Here is a 22940-nt window from a genome sequence, read left to right as displayed (position 1 = left end):
ACATTACCCAAGATAATCGCCCAAAAACTGAAAAAACTATGGCTCTCAGACTAAAGAAACACTAAAACATGATTTTTTTTGTTTCAAAAATGAAATCATTGTGTAAAACTTACATAAATAAAAATAAAGTATACATATTAGGTATCGCCGCGTCCGTATCGACCGGCTCTATAAGAATATCACATGATCTAACCCCTCAGGTGACCACCGTAAAAAATAAAAAATAAAAACGGTGTAAAAAAAGCCATTTTTTGTCATCTTACGTCACAAAAAGTGTAATAACAAGCGATCAAAAAGTCATATGCACCCCAAAATAGTGCCAATTAAACCGTCATCTCATCCCGCAAAAAATGAGACCCTACTCAAGATAATCGCCCAAAAACTGAAAAAACTATGGCTCTTAGACTATGGAGACACTAAAACTTTTTTTGGTTTTAAAAATGAAGTTATTGTATAAAACTTACATAAATAAAAAAAAGGTATACATATTAGGTATCACCGCGTCCGTGACAACCTGCTCTATAAAATTACCACATGATCTAACCTGTCAGATGAATGTTGTAAATAACAAAAAAAAAAAAAAACGTGCCAAAAAAGCTATTTCTTGTTACCTTGCCGCACAAAAAGTGTAATATAGAGCAACCAAAAATCATATGTACCCTAAACTAGTACCAAGAAAGCTGCCACCTTATTCCGTACTTTCTAAAATGGGGTCACTTTTTTGGAGTTTCTACTCTAGGGGTGCATCAGGGGGGCTTCAAATGGGACATGGTGTCAAAAAAAACAGTCCAGCAAAACCTGCCTTCCAAAAACCGTATGGCATTCCTTTCCTTCTGCGCCCTGCCGTGTGCCCGTACAGCGGTTTACGACCACATATGGGGTGTTTCTGTAAACTACAGAATAAGGGCCATAAATAATGAGTTTTGTTTGGCTGTTAACCCTTGCTTTGTTACTGGAAAAAAAATATTAAAATGGAAAATCTGCCAAAAAAGTGAAATTTTGAAATTGTATCTCTATTTTCCATTAAATCTTGTGCAACACCTAAAGGGTTAACAAAGTTTGTAAAATCAGTTTTGAATACCTTGAGGGGTGTAGTTTCTTAGATGGGGTCACTTTTATGGAGTTTCTACTCTAGGGGTGCATCAGGGGGCTTCAAATGGGACATGGTGTCAAAAAAACAGTCCAGCAAAATCAGCCCTCCAAAAACCAAACGGCGCACCTTTCACTCTACGCCCTACTGTGTGCCCGTACAGTAGTTTACGGCCACATATGGGGTGTTTCTGTAAACGGCAGAGTCAGGGCAATAAAGATACAGTCTTGTTTAGCTGTTAACCCTTGCTTTGTTAGTGGAAAAAAATGGGTTAAAATGGAAAATTAGGCAAAAAAATGAAATTCTCAAATTTCATCCCCATTTGCCAATAACTCTTGTGCAATACCTAAAGGGTTAACGAAGCTTGTAAAATCAGTTTTGAATACCTTGAGGGGTGTAGCTTATAGAATGGGGTCATTTTTGGGCGGTTTCTATTATGTAAGCCTCGCAAAGTGACTTCAGACCTGTAGTGGTCCCTAAAAATTTGGTTTTTGTAAATTTCTGAAAAATTTCAAGATTTGCTTCTAAACTTCTAAGCCTTATAACATCCCCAAAAAATAAAATATCAATCCCAAAATGCTACAAACATGAAGTAGACATATGGGGAATGTAAAGTCATCAAAATTTTTGGGGGTATTACTATGTATTACAGAAGTAGAGAAACTGAAACTTTGAAATTTGCAAATTTTTCCAAATTTTTGGTAAATATGGTATTTTTTTATGCAAAAAAATTAACTTTTTTGACCCAATTTTAGCAGTGTCATGAAGTACAATATGTGACGAAAAAACAATCTCAGAACGGCCTGGATAAGTCAAAGCGTTTTAAAGTTATCAGCACTTAAAGTGACACTGGTCAGATTTGCAAAAAATGGCCAAGTCCTTAAGGTGAAATAGGGCTGAGTCCTTAAGGGGTTAAATTTCACCAAATGAACAATCGTTTGTCCGTTTTCATCAAGTTTAGACCAAGTTGTATGGGTTACATCCAGTACAGTAGTAGGAACCTGGATGATAGTTAAAAGGGTTCTCCAAGATGTACATATTGATGACGTATCCTCAGGATCACCTGGACTAGGAAGAGGCTGCAGAGATCAGAGTGCTGTGGTCTCTTCCTACAGCTGAGCGATGGGGGTCCAGGGAGTCGGACCCCGCCGATCTCATATTGATGAGAACCCCTCCTTCCACCGGCTGCGTAAAAAAATCAGCAGGGAAACTGACATGTGGCAGTACTGAGGCTATATCCGCAGCATGTGGTAAAACCCGCAATACAATCCACAGGTAATTCATGCTGCTATTCGTGTCCCATGAGGTTGTACCCTTGGTGCTCACCATGCCCTGCAAAATGGAAATCTAATTGCCCAATATATTCGGCTGCTCCCCTTTTTGGATCTATTCCGTTTATACATGGTAGACTCAACGTGTGAAGAGCTACAACCTGATATTGAATGAAGTGACCTAGAATAACGGGTAATGTATGCTGAAAGTAGAAGGCCGGGGCAGCAGGACATTGATATTAGTCTAGCTATGGACCAGCTCTAGAGGCATGAAAATATTAATAAAAGCAAGCTACATAACTGGATTACGTTATAGCTGAAGCATTTCCTGGCCTGTCAGAATGTAGCAGTGTGTTCTGCTTTCCCCATGCTGACTGCAGGCCAACCTTCTGCAATGCTCTTTGGGTCCTTCTACAACAGCAGAGATTCATCTGTACGTTGCGTTTATGTTTCCGGGACACAGCAGGACCCATTAACCCACCTTAATTAATCATAACTTGCCTTCAGAAGAAAGTCCCACTTACTACAACTCAGTCATGTAACAGCCACCAACGTCACGTCCTTCAGTCTTAATACCAGGTTTCCAGTCTAGTCTATGGAAGTGCACATCACTTTCACAGCTTAGACCAGGGGGGCTGTGTATGGGGCCACATGTGCTGAGGAGGTGGATTCAGGAGTTCATTCATGTGCCAGGCCCCATCCAGGGCTCTGGAAGCGACGTGGCCATCCATTGATAAGACCAGAAACCTGGTATTCCGATTTGACATCAGTGGGTATGGGATTTTTGAAGAAAGGAACGTCAAGTGACCAGGTTTCAGAGCGATGGATCCATACAGCTTCAAGACAGTAAGTATATCTTAAACTTTCTTCTGCAGGCAGAAGCAAGCGAGCAACAGGAGACTCTACGGATCTAGGACCATGAGATGCCACCAAAAAACGCTTCCAAGTGAGGTAATGTACATATGTACACCTATGGCTTGCTAGCTATTGCAGAAGATATTAAAGATGATCTTTTCTGAGGCAAATAATTAGGGGGATTGATCACCATCCTAATTTATATTTTCATCAGCTAGAATGATAGTCAAGCTTCAGGTAAGAGTAGGGAACATGGATGCACTTGGCAGTCATTTGTTCTTCTATATGATCCCCTTCACAATTAAAAATTATCATTTAGGTCAAGACAAAAATATCTTGACCTAAAAAACCTGGACTTTTTTCTACTTAGAAACCTTTAGGGCTTCAAGGTAATATTACTTGGTGAATCTACCATTTTTGGATGCCTTGGCAGTGTGATATGCCCACTAATGGAGGTCACACAAAATTGCTAAACTTTATGCACAAAAAAATACTTTATGCAAAAAAAAAAAAAAAAAAGAGGCTCAATGAACCAGTGCATACCCTTCTAACCTCTAAGCACTGGTGCCTTCCAATACTGTACTCTCCTCTCCAAGCGTGAAAACTGCCATGCCAACTACTGGCATGGAGACCTAGCCTAAAGGGTATGATCAAGCTGCACTGGACTTTGGTTGTGCCACTTGCAAGATCCTGATCACCAATATGTGACCTGCATGGCACATGGGGACACATTTGATAAAAGTGCCTCACAAACCTTACATATTTTTGCATAGGCAACAATGCTCAACAGCAGGGGATGGGGCCCTCCTCAGCCCAACACAAATACCATAATTTACACCAGATATTATAACTGAAATCTACACTGGCCTGAGCCTCTTAATAAATTCAGCACATCTAAGGCCTCTTCCACACATCAGTGAATCATGGATGGCACACGCCCTATTCACTTTGGTCTGTGGCGACACCACAGAAGAACGCCCTATTTTTTTGGTCTGAGATTACGGATCCTTCAAGCACATTATAGTTTATGGGTACCTAAAAACCACATACAACAAGGATGCCATCCATGTTTGATCCTCGGTTTTCAGGAATCGTTGCTAGAAGATGCTCTGGAAATTAATTTTCAGCCTAGCACCGTCCGTAGAATATGTATGATACACAGACCAGACACAGATTTTTCACAGATGAACCACTGACCATCCTGTCACAGATGTCATCACGGACACGTACGTGTGAAAGAGGTCTTAGGGTACTTTCACACTAACGTTATTCTTTTCCGGTATTGAAATCCGGTAAAGGGTCTCAATACCAGAAAAAAATGCTTCAGTTTTGTCCCAATGCATTCTGAATGGAAAGCAGTATGCACCAGGATGTCTTCCATTCCGTCCCTTGTACGGTATTTGACCGGACAAAATTCCGGAACAATACCGCACTAGCCGGATCTGGCATTCATTTCCATAGAGATGTATTAATGCCGAATTCGGTACCAAGTGTTCTGGAAATTGCCGCGTTGCCACATCCGGTTTTCCGGTCTGCAGCGGGATATAGGAGGAGCTAGTTTTGCTTTTGATCTTTGAAAAAATTTAAATAACTAATCCATCATTCCGTTTGAAACCGGATGATAACGGATAAGTCGGATCTGGTATATCACCAGATCTGTCTAACGGATCCGGAAAAAAAATAAGATATCCGTTTGCATACAGTTTGCTGGGCCGGCAGGCAGTTCTGGCAACGGAACTGCCTGCCGTATTCTAACAACGCTAGTGTGAAAGTAGCCTTACTCCTATGGACCTCTTAAGTCTGGTGTATGAACGCCAGTGTGTCCCCAACCACAGCAAGTCCACCAGTGGTTAGAGAGTCTTGTAGAAGGGACCGCCATGGTTATCATCAGTCCTGTAGAACATAAAAGTCAATAAAATAACCCAAAGCACGATCATACAAATACAATTAAACATTTATTCTGGCTGTACACTATATCTTTCCTGCTTTTCAACTGCGCAAATCAGGACTGAACAGAAATAGGAGATAACATGGAGTTTCCGAGGACCATTACACGTGCCACATACTTTATATTAGGTAAAACAGACGCATGTAGTCATTAGAGAAATGAGCAAAATAGGAAGCAGCTGTGCCACACTGAAAAGAACTGGCACAAAGCGCTGCCCGGACCAGCCTGGACACGTAGATTAACTAATCTTCACATCACCAACCACAGGCAGACAACACGCTTAACATTTCTCAGCTCTGATTGATGAGATATCCGTAATGAGCCACAATACAAGGGACAAAACCACATCAGAGAAATCACAGAAAATAAATCCCCCCTAAAACTTAGTAACACAGTAAAATATTTCCTAGTACTCAAACCAGTTTACCCCAAAAATCCTACGGTGCCCCCACCTAAAGCGGAACTGCCCCCTGATAAGGGCGATCACACTGCCTTGAAAGCAGCCCCTAAGAGACCCTAGTCTAATGGGGTATTGGGATGCAGCGAGACATAGGGATCACCCTCAGAAGGGAGAGGGGAACTCGGATGTGTTGTCCTTATTTGTCCTTACCTAAAGCGGAGCTGCCTCCCTGATAAGGGCGATCCCACTGTTATCCCTGTAACTCCCTAATAACGCTAAAATATAGGTGGGATCCACCCAGTTCATTTCCAGGCGTTGTGACCACCGCTGCACAGCAGGTACGAGGTGGCCGGGATGGAAGCTGCTGCACGTGTGTGCTCCCATGGTGCCTGCCACCAGAGGGGACTGTGCTTTTCCCCCATAGTGTGGAAGCACGACCACCGCTGCTGGATTACAGGTGGTCGTAACCCCTGGATAAGAGCAGTGTATAATGTGATGGAGAACTGAATCCGGCCAGCAAAGGAGGCAATATGGACAATCACAGTACATTAGTAAGTGCCTTGTGGTTTTGAGACAACCCCTATGTGGTTTTTAAGGCATATGCACACGGCCATCAGACGTAAGGAGGTCGTCTCCCATAGAAGCACAGCTCCACGTAATGTCAGGGCTTGTGATTATTCATAGCAGCCGTTCTAGGAGATGCCAAGCCATATGTCAAAGGTCAGAGTCCTATTACCATGAAACCACTCAATCCCTATGATGCTGATCCAACTGCAACTACTGGATCTCTATGAGCAGAACATCACCAAAACCACGACAGGATGGCCGCGAGGATCAGACCTTATGAGTAGGGGTGCACCGAAATTTCGGCAGCCGAAAATATCGGCCGAAAATGCACCTAATCCACTTCGGCCGATATTGTTACATATCGGCCGAAAATATGGGGTGTGGGATTTGTCACCCACCATCTGCGGGCGGGCGCCGGGCGGGCGGTTTACTTTGTCACTGCATCTTTATTTTACCTTACAATCGTGAGGCTCCAGTAACTAACAACTCTGCAGGCAGAGCGGAGGCCGGCGTAACGTCACTTACTCACGTGACGCGCCTGCTCCGCCTCCTTCATTCATAAAGTGGGCGGAGCAGGTGCGTCACGTGAGTAAGTGACGTTACGCCGCCCTCCGCTCTGCCTGCAGAGTTGTTAGTTACTGGAGCCTCACGATTGTAAGGTAAAATAAAGATGCTGTGAGCAGCAGGGCCGGGGCTGTTATGGGTAGGGGGGATCGGTCTATGGAACTGCTATGGGGAGGGGGGATCTGTGCACTGCTATGGGGAGGGGGGGATCTGTGCACTGCTATGGGGAGGGGGGATCTGTGCACTGCTATGGGGAGGGGGGATCTGTGCACTGTTATGGGGAAAGGGATCTGTGCACTGTTATGGGGAAAGGGATCTGTGCACTGTTATGCCCATAACAGTGCACAGATCCCCCTCTCCATAACAGCGCCACCCACAGATCCCCCTCTCCATAACAGCGCCACCCACAGATCCCCCTCTCCATAACAGCGCCACCCACAGATCCCCCTCTCCATAACAGCGCCACCCACAGATCCCCCTCTCCATAACAGCGCCACCCACAGATCCCCCTCTCCATAACAGCGCCACCCACAGATCCCCCTCTCCATAACAGCGCCACCCACAGATCCCCCTCTCCATAACAGCGCCACCCACAGATCCCCCTCTCCATAACAGCGCCACCCACAGATCCCCCTCTCCATAACGGCGCCACCCACAGATCCCCCTCTCCATAACGGCGCCACCCACAGATCCCCCTCTCCATAACGGCGCCACCCACAGATCCCCCTCTCCATAACGGCGCCACCCACAGATCCCCCTCTCCATAACGGCGCCACCCACAGATCCCCCTCTCCATAACAGCGCCACCCACAGATCCCCCTCTCCATAACGGCGCCACCCACAGATCCCCCTCTCCATAACAGCGCCACCCACAGATCCCCCTCTCCATAACAGAGCCACCCACAGATCCCCCTCTCCATAACAGCGCCACCCACAGATCCCCCTCTCCATAACAGCGCCACCCACAGATGAATTTCATTCATGAAAAAGAATTATTAATAAAATCATTAAAAAAAAAGTATTTTAAAAGTATTTGGGCAAAAAGGCAGTTTCGGTTTCGGTTTTCGGTCAAGGGCATCCTGAATTTTCGGTTTCGGTTTCGGACCAGAATTTTCATTTCGGTGCACCCCTACTTATGAGAGTCACTGTTAGACCACAAGAGGGGAGATTCATGAAACTGCTGTAGAGGAACCCTGGCTTAGTTGCCCATGGCAACCAATCAGATTCCAGCTTTCATTTTCCAAAGGAGCTGTGAAAAATGACAGGTGGAATCTGATTGGTTGCTAGGGGCAACTAAGCCAGTTCTACTTTACACTAGTTTGGATAAATTTCAATGCAACAAATCTGCCATGTGTGAATATACTCTTTGGGCATGCCTGTGTGTACATCCCACATGGACGTCACGTCAGGCAGATATGAACGCAGTACAGCGTCACACACAGAAGTAGATGTAATAGACATGAGACGGACAGGGCTCCTTTTACACAAGAGCTCTTACAATGGGCGGTAGTCCTGGTTGAACGGCAGCACAATGGTTCAGAAGCTACGAATGTGTGTGCGGCCGTTCACTTCCATCACTGTCAGCCGCACACCCACACCCTATCCAGGGCAGCGCCCTTTTTACTGCCGCATAAATAATGCGATCAGCTAACAAGAGTTTGCTCTTTGGTCGACTGATCGATGGGGCAGTTATCAGGACGCTTGGTTAGCCGATAATAGACCTACAGAAAAAGTCCTTTAGCTTGAGTTCACATGCAGCAGATTTATTTCAGAAGTTTCAGATGATAGCAAGGTTGCCCACATTTGTGCAAAAAGGCCACTTTCACCAGTGAATTAAAGGCGTTTTCCGACATTATAATACTGAGGATAGGTCATCAGTATCTAATCAGTGGGGGTCCGACACCTGGGACCCCTGCCGATCAACAGCTTGAGGAGGCAGCGGGGCTCCTGTGAACGCTGCGGCCTACTCAGAGCTTTTACTAGGCCAAGTGACGTCATGTAATATAAAGAGTATGGTGGCTCACTAACGCCTGTAACTATGGGTGGGTGCTACTAAGCCTAATGACTCACCCAGTCAAAAAGGTTAATATTGTATATAGAGAGGCTGAGCACTCTCCCAATGGACCACACAAAGACTATTCAACAATTATTGGATTTATTACACCAATATATAGATCTAAAAACTAAAATCACAATGAAACAAATTACACAATAAAATTACACATTAAGAATAATATTAAAATTGTTGTTCAGATAAAAAGCCATAAGATTTTTTGATTGCGGTGGTATACAAAAGGGTAACATATACAACTTGAATAAAAAGGGATATGTCCTAATTAGAAAAAAACAAGAGAATCGATAATGGATTATTCGACACTATGAGAATAAATATGAAAATTTTCGGATGAATGTCCAAACTGAAATTTTCGATTATGTGAAGATAAATATTCGAATGAGTAGGAAAATAAATTTTCGAATGAATGTCCAGACTGAAATTCGATATAGACTTGTAGTTATTCTATCGATAATAATCAGTCGATATTCCCTGTATGGCAAAACGAAATACACACTAATACCGTCTGACTACAGCACACGGTGGCGTCCCACGTGGCTGATGGAGTCAGAGTCGGCGGTACCTGTTTGTAGCAGTTCAGCAGGTGCAGTGTGAATATTGTAGCCCTCCGTGTAGAGATTCTTTGATAAAGAGATTGATTTCAGCTCTGTCACTTCAAGGGTTTAAATGGTTTGAATGTTCGCTATGTGCCATAAGAGTCCATCAGGGTGAAAAGGGGTCGATTCAAATGGTTAGAATCAGGACGTCCATCAGCTGATGTGCGGGTCTTTTGAAACCAGACGCGTTTCGGGGTCTTTTCCTAGCCCCTTCCTCAGTGGTAGCAAGTGATGTCATGATCAACGGTCATGTGGCCTAGGAGCAGCTCAGCCCCATAGAAAAGAATGGGACTAAGCTGCAATACCAAGCACAGCCACTATACAATGTATGGCGCTGTGCTTGGTGATCAGAGAGAAGGCTGTGGCACTCACAGGAACACTGAGGCCTTCTCAAACAGTGGACCAGTGGGGGTCCGACACCCGATCAGTGTAAAAAATGAATAAAATAAAAAATTTGTATTTATGCACCAGTATTACAGACCAGGCCTAGTTCACACTTCAGTGATTTGGTCAGCGTTTGTGAGCCAAAACCTGCTCCCTGTTTTGTGTTTCTTACCCACACCTGGTTTTGGCCCTCAATCAATGATGGAAATCACTAATCAAACACTGGCCATGACATTTCCATTTCTCACTGTCCACGGAAAAAGCGGACAGCGCACGTACCCACTGATATTTCGCAGGTAAGACTTCTAGTGACTTCACAATATAATAGCCTTGATCCACAGCTGCCATATTTACTGCAGTCACTAGAGAACGCTCACAAGAAATGGCCCCGTCAACCATCAATCTGCCCGTGTTATGGCAAAAATGACCACTGGCCGGATCTGGGAACCATTTTGACCTTCATACCAGGTCTTACATCAGATGATTGATGGGCACTAAAGGTAACCCTTGTAATGGAGACCCCAAGGGAGCCAGCTGAGCGAGGATTACAGAGCCTTTCCCACAGTAAAATAACAAAAATTTCCGAAAAAAGACCTACTATACTGGCAACAATTAGTGTGCCCACTGACGTTGGCACTAAGCTCTATAGACCCGGATAAAATACATCTAAATTTTCATATCACAGTTTAGGCTGAGTTCACACATCAGTTATTTCCGTCAGTTATTTCCGTCAGTTATTGTGAGCCAAAACCAGGTGCGGGTCAAAGACACAGAACAGGAGCAGATCTTTCCATTATACCCGATCTGTAAATGGGCTTCACTGCTGGTTTTGGCTCACAATAAGGGCTCATGCACATGACGTATGTATTTTGCAGTCCGCAAAAAAACACAGATGTCTGTGTGCATTCTGCATTTTGTAGAACGGTACGCAAACAGCAGGTCCGCATTATATGGGCACCAGCCATGTGCGCACCATTTCACGGATACGGACCCATTCCACAATCCCCGGAAGATACATTGCGGAGGCACGGAGTGCTTCTGTGGCATTTTGGTCCGTGCCTCCGCACCGCAAAAAATATAATATTAGAACATGTACCCAAAGTGTAATAGAAGTGAGCCAAAATCATGAATCATAGGCTACTTTCACACTGGCGTTTTGGCTTTCCGTTCAGTTTTGCCCTAATGCATTCTGAATGGATAAGGATCCGCTCAGAATGCATCAGTTTGCCTCCGATCAGTCTCAATTCTGCTTTGGAGCCGGACGGCAAAACGCTGCTTGCATCCGTTTTCTCTGACACAATCTGGCACAATAGAAAACGGATACGTCCTCCATTGACTTTCAATGGTGTTCAAGACAGATCAGTCATGGTTATAGAAGACATAATACAACAGGATCCATTCATGACGGATGCATGCGGTTGTATTGTTGTAACGGAAGTGTTTTTGCAGATCCATGACGGATCCGCAAAAAACGCTAGTGTGAAAGTAGCCATAGCCATTAGATTACAATCCACCCATACCACCGAAATAGTAGAGAATCAGCATTCATCTAATTTCCTTAGGGTCCATTCACACATCCGCAATTCCATTCCGCATTTTGCAGAACGGAATTGCGGACCCATACATTTCAATGGGGCCACACGACGTGCGGACAAGAATAGGCAGTTATATTAAAGGCTGCCTGTGCCGTTCTGCAAATTGTGGAACGCACACGGTCGCCATCTGTGTTTTGCGGATCCGCGGTTTGCAGACCGAAAAACACACAACGGTCTTGTGCATGAGGCCTTAGGGTGCTGGCACACAGTCTCAGGATGCAGTTTTTTATTGTAGCTAGCTGAAATTACCTAACTCGTTCCCACAATGCAGAACACCAGGGGTTAATGAGGCTGCTAGACTGGCTAAATGGAAAACTGCATCCTGAATGCATGTCAGAACCGCACTGTGCGCCTGCACCCCTAGGGCTCATAACAGTCCTATCCTAATGCGGACAATAACAGGACATCTTCTACTAGTTTGCCGGACGGCCCCATTGAAGTGAAAGGTTCCGCACACAGACAGAAAATACATCCGTGTGGATGAGCCCTTACACTGAAACTAAAGCGGACGGTAAAAAAAGAGTGGTTGGCTGAACATTTCTACCGCCCCTGTCCTCAGCACAAGGGCTCGTTCACACGACCATGTGAAGCCCGTGCTGTGGACCGCAATTTGCAGTCCGCAACGCAAGGGCACCGTCGACGTTGGGAATCCGCATGGCGATTGCAGACCCATTTACTTGGATGGGTCCGCGATCCGTCTGTTCCGCAAAAAGATAGAACTTGCTCTATCTTTTTGCAGTGCGGAGGCACGGAACAGAACCCCAGAAAGCAGTCTGTAGTGTTCCGTTGTGTGCTTCTGTTCCGCATCTCTGGATTTGCGGACCCATTGAAGTGAATGGGTCCACATCCGTGATGCGGAATGCACACGGAACGGTGCCAGTGTACTGCGGATCCGCAAATGCGGTCTACAATATGGCAACGGGCAGCACACGTTCGTGTGAATGAGCCCTAAGGGCTCATGCACAAGAACGTATTTTCTTTCTGCTTCCGTTTCAGGGTTTTTTGCGGACTGTATGCGGAACCATTCACTTTAATGGGTCCGCAAAAACAACGGAAAGTACTCTGTCTGCATTCCGTGTTTCCATTCCGCAAAATAGGAGTGCATGTCTTATTATTGTCTGCAAATCACAGTCCGAGGCCCCATTCAAGTCAATAGGTCCACAAAAAATACGGAACACATCCGTATGTCATCCGTATTTTGTGGATCCCTACTGTAGAAATGCTATGCACAGCCCATATTGCTTATGTGTTTGGTGATTAATAACTTAGGCCTCGAGCACACGACCGTATGTTCTTTGTAGTCCGCAAAAAATACGGATGACGTCCATGTGCATTCCGGATTTTGCGGAACAGAACAGCCGACCCCTGATAGAACAGTCCTATCCTTGTCCGTGATGCAGACAATAATAGGACATGTTCTATTTTTTTGCGGAACGGAAATACGGACATACGGAAACGGAATGCACACAGAGTAAGGCCTTCTGCACACGACCGTTTTTTTCTCCCGTTTACTGGCTGTTTTTTTGCGTTCCGTATACGGAACCATTCATTTCATTGGTTCCGCAAAAAAAACGGAATGTACTCTGTAGGCATTCAGTTTCTGTATTTTCGTTCCGTTTAAAGATAGAACATGTCCTATTATTGCCCGCAAATCACATTCCGTGGCTCCATTCAAGTCAATGGGTCCGCAAATAAACGGAACACATACGGAAATGCATGTCTTCCGTTTCTGTTCCGTTTTTTGCGGAACCATCTATTGAAAATGTTATGCCCAGCCCAATTTTATCTATGTAATTACTGTATATGCCATACGGAAAAACTGAACGGAAAAACGGAACAGAAACGGAAACAAAAAACGGAACGGATCCGTGAAAAACGGACCGCAAAACACTGATAAAGCCATACGGTCGTGTGCAGGAGGCCTAAATTCCATTTTTTTTTGCGGACCCATTGAAATGAATGGTTCTGCATACGGTCTGCAAAAAAAAATAAAAAAATGGAACGGACACGGAAATAAAACGTGTGCAAGAGGCCTTACTGTTTCCGTTTCCCATCCGCAAAAAACTGTTTGCATAGGGAAACCATACGGATATGTTTTGTGGAATAACGTCGCGGAAGAGGAATTGAATAAGAGAAAAAATAAAATAAAATAAAAACTCAGATACGGAACAACGGATCTGTGAAAAACGGACCGCAAAACAAACAACAGTCGTGTGCATGAGCCCTAAGAGAGAGGGAGACAAGCAGCTGGATGGAGCATGTTGAAATCCAGCATGTCTGATCCTCATTTTCCCTGGCAGCGGGGGAAAGCTGGGGTGTGCCCTGACACTAGTCTAAGGTAAGGGTCGTAGAGTTGTACAGTCCATATTTCGCTGCCCTGTATATAAGAGACCATTACGCTGGACACACTTTTCTCTTAGGCCCCTTTCACACGAGCGTAACGGATTGGCTCCGGATGCGTTCAGGGAAACTCAGTCAGATTTGTCTGCAATTGTGTTCAGTTATTTCCGGGCGGGTGCAATGTGTGTTTCACGTGCGTTATAAAAAAAAACTGAAGGTTTACACACAATATCTCCTAGCAACCATCAGTGGAAAAACGCATGGTATCCGCACTTGATTCCGGATATAATGCGTTTTTTGCTGAAGCCCCATTCACTTCTATGTGGTCAGGGCTGCGTTAAAAACACTGAATATAGAACATGCTGCGTTTTTCACGCAACGCAGAACTGACGCGTGAAAAATAAAAACAAAACACTCATGTGCACAGAACCATTGACATGAATGGGTCCGGATTCAGTGCGGGTGCTATGCGTTCACGTCACGCATTGCACCCGCGCGGAAAACTCGCTCGTGTGAAAGGGGCCTTAGTGAATCAACTGCAATACTGGCTTCATATGATGCCAATGGCGAGTCTTCACCATGGAGCTTGCCGACCCTTGCAGCAGTCTTAGGCCTCATGCTCACAACCGTATGTCTGGTCCGCATCCGATATGCCTTTTGTGCAGATCAGACGCTTCAACGCTAAAAAGATAAAACATGTCCTATTCTTGTCCGATTTGCAGACAAGTATAGGACATTTCTACAGGAGTAAAAAAAAAAATTTTTATAATTTAAACATTGTCGGACCACAAAACGGATACGCTTGTGTGCACGACTCTGCTGTTCAGGGTCCAAATTATCCTGGTGGTGGTTCAAGTAAAAGTATTTATATTTCCCCAAATCAAACAGAGATTGTATAGGTAAACCGAGCTGATGGGGGGCCACGGATGGGCCCCACGGTAAGCTCCGGTATTACCATTAAGCTCTGTTTGATTTTAATGGGCATCAATGGGTGCCAAGAGAAAAGTCCCCTACTAAAATGAATGTCAGGACAGTATGCGCACATTAGAAGAATGGCATGAAGGTGGTGTGGGAGGCATTACCCCCTTGTTTGCCCATTCTCACTCCTTTGGGTCCCATCTTTAGGACTTGGCACCTTTATCTTATAAAGCGGCTTTGGATATCCGCTGTAAAACGCCCCGGTTCTGATTTAGGAATGCTGTATCTTCAGGTGGCATCATTACACGAGGTTCAGGTGACACGACAGAGGTGTTTTCCCTGGACTAGGAGGCACCATACATGGCTGCAATAGATCAGAAGTGTGCGGGTTACACAATCCCTTCCCAGTGGTTTCCCCTCACATCTGGTTTGCAAACACGTCGTCTCTCTCCCATGAATCTCCCCTTCTCTTCCTGCCAGAGTTAAATGCCATGTCACGCACTGAAGGCGCACTGCAGCCCCCCACCATGGAGGAGCCGCCGCTGTGCCTGCAACATGCAATGGAGATGCCGTCACAATGTCAGCCTTGTCCTCCTGGTCTACATCCCCCCACACACCGCTAATGAATCCTATACTGTACATGTATAAATACATAGAAATGGAACACTTATCAGATAATAGACCCCACTGCTATCACCCCCATCTGAGGATCAGACGCTGGAAGGGGAAGAAATACCAGAAGTGAAGGACATATGATAAAGATCCAGACGGTATATAGGCCTTCACATATCACTTATACCGTACAGGAAAGTCTCCACTGACACCAAACAGGTAAGGAAAGTACACGGAATTCCCACAGATGAAAGGGAAGACAGTGAGGGAGCTGATGACACATTACCAGGAGACAGGTACCCCTACCATCGCTAGACGCATGCGCCTGACCCTACCATCCGCAGATGTATACCTTGTCCCCACCTTCCACAGACGCATGCGCCTGACCCCACCATCGTTAGACGCATGCGCCTGACCCCACCATCGTTAGACGCATGCGCCTGACCCCACCATCGTTAGACGCATGCGCCTGACCCCACCATCGTTAGACGCATGCGCCTGACCCCACCATCGTTAGACGCATGCGCCTGACCCCACCATCGTTAGACGCATGCGCCTGACCCCACCATCGTTAGACGCATGCGCCTGACCCCACCATCTGTAGACCTAAACCACGATCCTACTATCGTTAGACGTATGCGCCTGACCCCACCTTCTGTAGGCGCATACGCCTGACCCTACCATCCGTAGACCTAAACCACGACCCTACCATCGTTAGACGCATGCGCCCGACCCTACCATCGTTAGACGCATGCGCCCGACCCTACCATCGTTAGACGCATGCGCCCGACCCTACCATCGTTAGACGCATGCGCCCGACCCCACCTTCTGTAGGCGCATACGCCTGACCCTACCATCCATAGACCTAAACCACGACCCTACCATCCGCAAATGTATACCCTGTCCCCCCCACCTTCCACAGACATATACGACTCCCACCATCCGCAGATGTATACCTTGTCCCCCCACCTTCCACAGACATATACGACTCCCACCATCCGCAGATGTATACCTTGTCCCCCCACCTTCCACAGACATATACGACTCCCACCATCTGCAGATGTATACCTTGTCCCCCCCACCTTCCACAGACATATACGACTCCCACCATCCGCAGATGTATACCTTGTCCCCCCCACCTTCCACAGACATATACGACTCCCACCATCCGCAGATGTATACCCTGACCCTACCATCCGCAGACCTTGCCCCTATTATCAGAGGATGCATACAATGGCCCATCGCCAGGACCTCCACTTGTACAGCCATTCATGGCAATGATGTGAGATCCCCTGTAATCTGTACATTCCCCAACCTCCCTGCATAAATTGGCTTTGATTAAATGGCAGATCCTGAAGAAAAGGAATCACCCATCCCCCCGGTGAAGAGGGCACCTATCTAAACACATCACATCCCATTGTTACAGCAAACCCCACAATAGACCTGATGCCTGCTCGCGTCCAGGGGCTCATTCACATCCAAACCTTCTGTGGTCACAATGGGGCCTTCCAAAACCGTCCCCAGGAATAGGTATGAGGATGATGGGGAGCAGCAAGTTCGGGGAAGGGATCACACACATATACCAGCACAGACATGCATGGAGGAAAAAGAGAGCACCCTGTCCTGTCTGGCACAGCCTGGGCAGCGGGGCACCCCTTCAGACTCCAATCACCCCCAGTAGGCTACTGGAGCCATGTTATACAGCACATTGCTCAGGGTGCAATCATCTGCAGGGCCTGCAATGAGAAGATGCAAGAAAAGAAAAACGCATCCAATGCATATGACAAGGTGGCACTCACCATCACTGACAGAGGTGGCATGGACGTGCAGGGCACAGCTCAGCAATCCCAGGACCACAAGCACTGGCACATCTGTCCTGAGAGGCGGCATTATGGGGCCAGGCACAAGCGGGGGGCTCAGGAGATGGAGGGGAGGGGGTGCCTATGTCTCAGCCTGCCAGCCTCCCTCCTCCACGGTTTGCTATCTAGTCTCCGGCAGCCAGCAGGGAAATGAGGAATCAGGTCACCCGCAATGGCTTAGAGGGGAATGGGGGGCGCCAGGTGAGGGGGCATGCACTCCCTGCTGCTCGGCTTCTCTTCCAGGGTGTCCCCCCTGATGCTGAGGGGCTGAGGAATCCAGCAGTGTTATTAATGAGAGGGGGAATGGCTGGAAGGAGAGAGAGAATGTGTGGGCAGGAGAGCGGGAGGGAAGGAGGGGAGTGCGGGGGGCGGGGATGGCGGCTCTCTCCTCCTCCTCCTCCAGGGGCTTGTGCTGGGACTGGCAGCTGCCCTCTCCACAGCCCGCTGCCACTCACCACCTGTACCTGCCCATGAGAGCAAGCCTGGGCTCCAGGGGGAACCAAAGGAATCAAGGTGCCCGCTCTCACATGGAAAAACGGATGCGGTTTTCCTCACTGCTCAGTGAGCAGCCTGTCTTCCTGACGCTCCCCCTAGTGGCCAGTGCAGACAGCCGTGTGTGGGAAAGCCGCACCCGACCTTCTGTACAGACACATCGTCAGGGACATCCACTCAGGTTTGAAGGTTTTAGAATAAAAAATATATCATTTTTAATAATGGAAAATGATGCAATTTCTCATACATTTGGAAACGTCCCTCTTCATCTGGTCAAACTATGGCTACTTTCACACTAGCGTTCAAGTTTTCCGGTATTGAGTTCCGTCCTAGGGGCTCAATACCGGAATAAAAACGCTTCAGTTTTGTCCCGATGCATTCTGTATGGAAAGCAATCGGGTCAGTATGTCTTCAGTTCAGTCCCTTTACCGTATTTGGCCGCATGCTGCAGTGTTTTCTCCAGCCCAAATTCCGCAACATTTGCCGGATCCAGCATTAATTTCCACGGAAATGTATTAATGCCGGATCCGGTACCGAGTGTTCCGGAAAAACATCTTTAAAAATGTGAAAAAAATAAATACCGGATATCCGTTTGCCGGATTCTTCTAACGCTAGTGTGAAAGTACCCTATACAAAAACCTTTTTTTTGTATAAGCCCCAAGCCTTTAGTGCATGGGAAGAATTAGGGTATGTTCACACAAGGCTTTTTTTTCTCTCATGGATTTTGGTGCTGATTCTACACTCCACAACTGTTCTGAAAGCCTTGTTCACAGTGCGGAAATAACATAGCACCGACCATGGCTCGGGAGGGGAGTACCCCCATAAAGTATGTCCACAGGGGATGTCATCTGCTTTATGAGCCACATGCAGATTTGTGGCAGTCCACAGCATAAAGTGACACGCTCCAGAATCTTTTTCTTTAGCAGATGACATTTCATCAAATCCACTTTGCAGGTACTGCGTTACGCTGAGTACTTGCCGCACGCAGATGCCTTGGGTATGTTCACACAGCAAAATCCACGGCAGAAAGATCAGTGGCTGAAAACAGTTTTTGTGGCAGATTTGTAACTTGGAGGAGGTTTCCTCGGGGTATTAGGCCACTTTCACATCTGCGCTTTCCCTTTCCGCTATCGAGATCCGTCATAAGATCTCACTAGCGGAAAACACTTCAGTTTTGTCCCCATTCATTGTCAATGGGGACAAAACTGAACTGAAAGGGAACGGAGTGCGCCAGAATGTATTCCGCTCCGTTTCATTGCGTTCCCATGGCGGACACAAAAGCGCTGAGTACGTCCTGGGATGCGGAGCAAGTCAGATCCAGCATCAAACACAATGTAAGGCCTCTTGCACACAAACGTATTTTCTTTCCGTGTCCGTTCCGTTTTTTGTTTTTTTGCGGACCGTATGCGGAACCATTCACTTCAATGGGTCCGCAAAAAAAACGGAAGTTACTCCGTGTGCATTCCGTTTCCGTATGTCCGTATTTCCATTCCGCAAATAAATATACAAAGGATAGTACTGCTCTATAAAGGGCCAGCTGTTCTGTTCTGCAAAATACGGAATGCACACGGATGTCATCCGTATTTTTTGCGGATCCGTTTTTTGCGGACCGCAAAATACATACAGTCGTGTGCATGAGACCTAAGTCAATGGGGAAGGATCCGTTTTCTCAGACACAAAAGAAAACGGATCCATCCCCTATTGACTTACAATGGTTTTAGAGACGGATCCATCATGGCCATGGTAAAGATGATACAACCGGATCCGTTCATAACGGATGCAGACGGTTGTATTATTATGACGGAAGCGTTTTTGCTGATCCATGACGGATCCAGTAAAAACACAGATAGCCTTAGAAGAGTGTTTGGTTAAGGTTTCTCTGCTTCCTCATTGACTTCTATGAAATCCACAACCACAAGAACGACCACGTCACTTCTCAAGCGGTTTTCAAATCAGCTGCCGAAAAATACTCCACCTACCATTTTACACTGTGTGCACGAGGTGGAGTTGTTACATCAAAATCGCACAAACAATTGACACGCTGAAGCTTCCAGAATCTGCCCGGCAGGTCAATTTCCGCGCCTAAAGCCGCATTCACACGTCTGTGTTCTCCACGGACAGCACAGGTCCCCATTCATTTAAGGGTCCATTGACACGTCCGTAGTGTATTGCGCAATACACCCGACCGGCACCCCCATAGAACTGCCTATTCTTGTTCGCTATTCCGGACAAGAATAGGACATGTTGTATTTTTTTTCGGGAGCCGCGTTCCGGAAATGAGGATGCGGACAGCACACTGTGTGCTGTCCGCATCCATTCCTGCCCCATAGAGAATGAATGGGTCCGCACCCGTTCCGGATAATTGCGGAATGGGTGCGGACACATTCTACGGACGTCCGAATGGAGCCTAAGGGTCCATTCACTCATCCGTATGTGTTTTACGGATCCGCAAAACACGGACACTAGCAATGTGCGTTCCGCATTTTGTGGACCGCACATCGCCGGCACTATAATAGAAAATGCCTAATCTTATCCACAATTGCGGACATTTTTTTGGGATCGGAATTGCGGACCCGGAAGTGCGAGTCCGCATTTCCGGATCCGGACAGCACATCGTGTGGCCCCATAGAAATGAATGGGTCCGCAATTCAGTTTCGCAAACTGCGGAACGGAATTGCGGACATGTGAATGGAGCCTTAATGTGTGTGTTCACACATCAGTGTTTTAGCACGGTCCGTGGGTCAGTGTTTTAGCACGGTTGCATGCTCTATTTTGTCCGGATCCATCACGCCCATTATAGTCTACGGATCCGTGTTTCATCCATGTTTCACGAATCATTGGGAAGAGATGCTTTGAAAATTATTTTCCAGCTGTGCAGGGTAAGTGAAAGACAGATGACACATGAACAGCAAAAAACGGACACACGGATCCATCACGGATCCTTCATTGACCACATTTTCAAGGATTTAAGCACGGACGTGTGAATGAGGCTTAAGAAAAAAGCCAAGTGTACAGGAGAATTGTCTAATGTCACACACTTTGCCTCTACTGTGTTAGGCCGAATGCACACGGCCGTGAGCGGTCCGTGGTATCCCGGCCTGGCATCCTGCTGAGAGCAGGAGCGCACAACGTCATTGGTTGCTATGACGCCGTGTGCTTCATGCCGCCGCTGCACTACAGTAATACACTGGTATGATCTATACCAGTGTATTACTGTAGTGCAGCGGCGGCATGAAGCGCACGGCGTCATAGAAACCAATAACTCGTATGATCTATACCAGTGTATTACTGTAGTGCAGCGGCGGCATGAAGCGCACGGCGTCATAGAAACCAATAACTCGTATGATCTATACCAGTGTATTACTGTAGTGCAGCGGCGGCATGAAGCGCACAGTGTCATAGCAACCAATGGCTCGTATGATCTATACCAGTGTATTACTGTAGTGCAGCGGCGGCATGAAGCGCACGGCGTCATAGAAACCAATAACTCGTATGATCTATACCAGTGTATTACTGTAGTGCAGCGGCGGCATGAAGCGCACAGTGTCATAGCAACCAATGGCTCGTATGATCTATACCAGTGTATTACTGTAGTGCAGCGGCGGCATGAAGCGCACAGTGTCATAGCAACCAATGGCTCGTATGATCTATACCAGTGTATTACTGTAGTGCAGCGGCGGCATGAAGCGCACGGCGTCATAGCAACCAATGACTCGTATGATCTATATCAGTGTATTACTGTAGTGCAGCGGCGGCATGAAGCGCACGGCGTCATAGCAACCAATGACTCGTATGATCTATACCAGTGTATTACTGTAGTGCAGCGGCGGCATGAAGCGCACAGCGTCATAGCAACCAATGACTCGTATGATCTATACCAGTGTATTACTGTAGTGTATCGGCGGCATGAAGCGCACAGCATCATAGCAACCAATGACTCGTATGATCTATACCAGTGTATTACTGTAGTGCAGCGGCGGCATGAAGCGCACGGCGTCATAGCAACCAATGACTCGCATGATCTATACCAGTGTATTACTGTGGTGTATCGGCGGCATGAAGCGCACAGCGTCATAGAAACTAATGACTCGTATGATCTATACCAGTGTATTACTGTAGTGCAGCGGTGGCATGAAGCGCACAGCGTCATAGCAACCAATGACTCGCATGATCTATACCAGTGTATTACTGTAGTGTATCGGCGGCATGAAGCGCACGGCGTCATAGCAACCAATGACTCGTATGATCTATACCAGTGTATTACTATAGTGCAGCGGCGGCATGAAGCGCATGGCGTCATAGAAACCAATGACTCGTATGATCTATACCAGTGTATTACTGTAGTGCAGCGGCGGCATGAAGCGCACGGCGTCATAGCAACCAATGACTCGTATGATCTATACCAGTGTATTACTGTAGTGCAGCGGCGGCATGAAGCGCACGGCGTCATAGCAACCAATGACTCGTATGATCTATACCAGTGTATTACTGTAGTGCAGCGGCGGCATGAAGCGCACAGCGTCATAGCAACCAATGACTCGCATGATCTATACCAGTGTATTACTGTAGTGTATCGGCGGCATGAAGCGCACGGCGTCATAGCAACCAATGACTCGTATGATCTATACCAGTGTATTACTGTAGTGCAGCGGCGGCATGAAGCGCACAGCGTCATAGCAACCAATGACTCGTATGATCTATACCAGTGTATTACTGTAGTGCAGCGGCGGCATGAAGCGCACAGCGTCATAGCAACCAATGACTCGCATGATCTATACCAGTGTATTACTGTAGTGTATCGGCGGCATGAAGCGCACGGCGTCATAGCAACCAATGACTCGTATGATCTATACCAGTGTATTACTGTAGTGCAGCGGCGGCATGAAGCGCATGGCGTCATAGAAACCAATGACTCGTATGATCTATACCAGTGTATTACTGTAGTGCAGCGGCGGCATGAAGCGCACGGTGTCATAGCAACCAATGACTCGTATGATCTATACCAGTGTATTACTGTAGTGCAGCGGCGGCATGAAGCGCACAGCGTCATAGCAACCAATGACTCGCATGATCTATACCAGTGTATTACTGTAGTGTATCGGCGGCATGAAGCGCACGGCGTCATAGCAACCAATGACTCGTATGATCTATACCAGTGTATTACTGTAGTGCAGCGGCGGCATGAAGCGCATGGCGTCATAGAAACCAATGACTCGTATGATCTATACCAGTGTATTACTGTAGTGCAGCGGCGGCATGAAGCGCACGGCGTCATAGCAACCAATAAATCGTATGATCTATACCAGTGTATTACTGTAGTGCAGCGGCGGCATGAAGCGCACAGCGTCATAGCAACCAATGACTCGTATGATCTC

The 22940-nt window shown here is 46.7% G+C and overlaps 1 protein-coding gene across 1 annotated transcript in view; it reads right to left on the bottom strand.

Annotated features, from left to right (window-relative positions):
- LRP1 (LDL receptor related protein 1) overlaps positions 1–17400 on the bottom strand; it is a 297752-nt gene extending 280352 nt beyond the window's left edge. The window contains exon 1 of the mRNA XM_040425719.1: positions 17014–17400. Within this exon, the coding sequence (XP_040281653.1) occupies positions 17014–17104 (91 nt within the window). The 5' untranslated portion in view covers positions 17105–17400. The remainder of the gene's footprint in view (positions 1–17013) is intronic.
- Between the last annotated feature and the right edge of the window lie 5540 nt (positions 17401–22940).

This window comes from Bufo bufo, chromosome 3 (genome assembly GCF_905171765.1).
Source record: "Bufo bufo chromosome 3, aBufBuf1.1, whole genome shotgun sequence".
Lineage (NCBI taxonomy): Eukaryota > Metazoa > Chordata > Amphibia > Anura > Bufonidae > Bufo > Bufo bufo.
The sequence above is the reverse complement of the archived record's forward strand: the minus strand, read 5'-3'. Positions and strand labels throughout refer to the sequence as shown.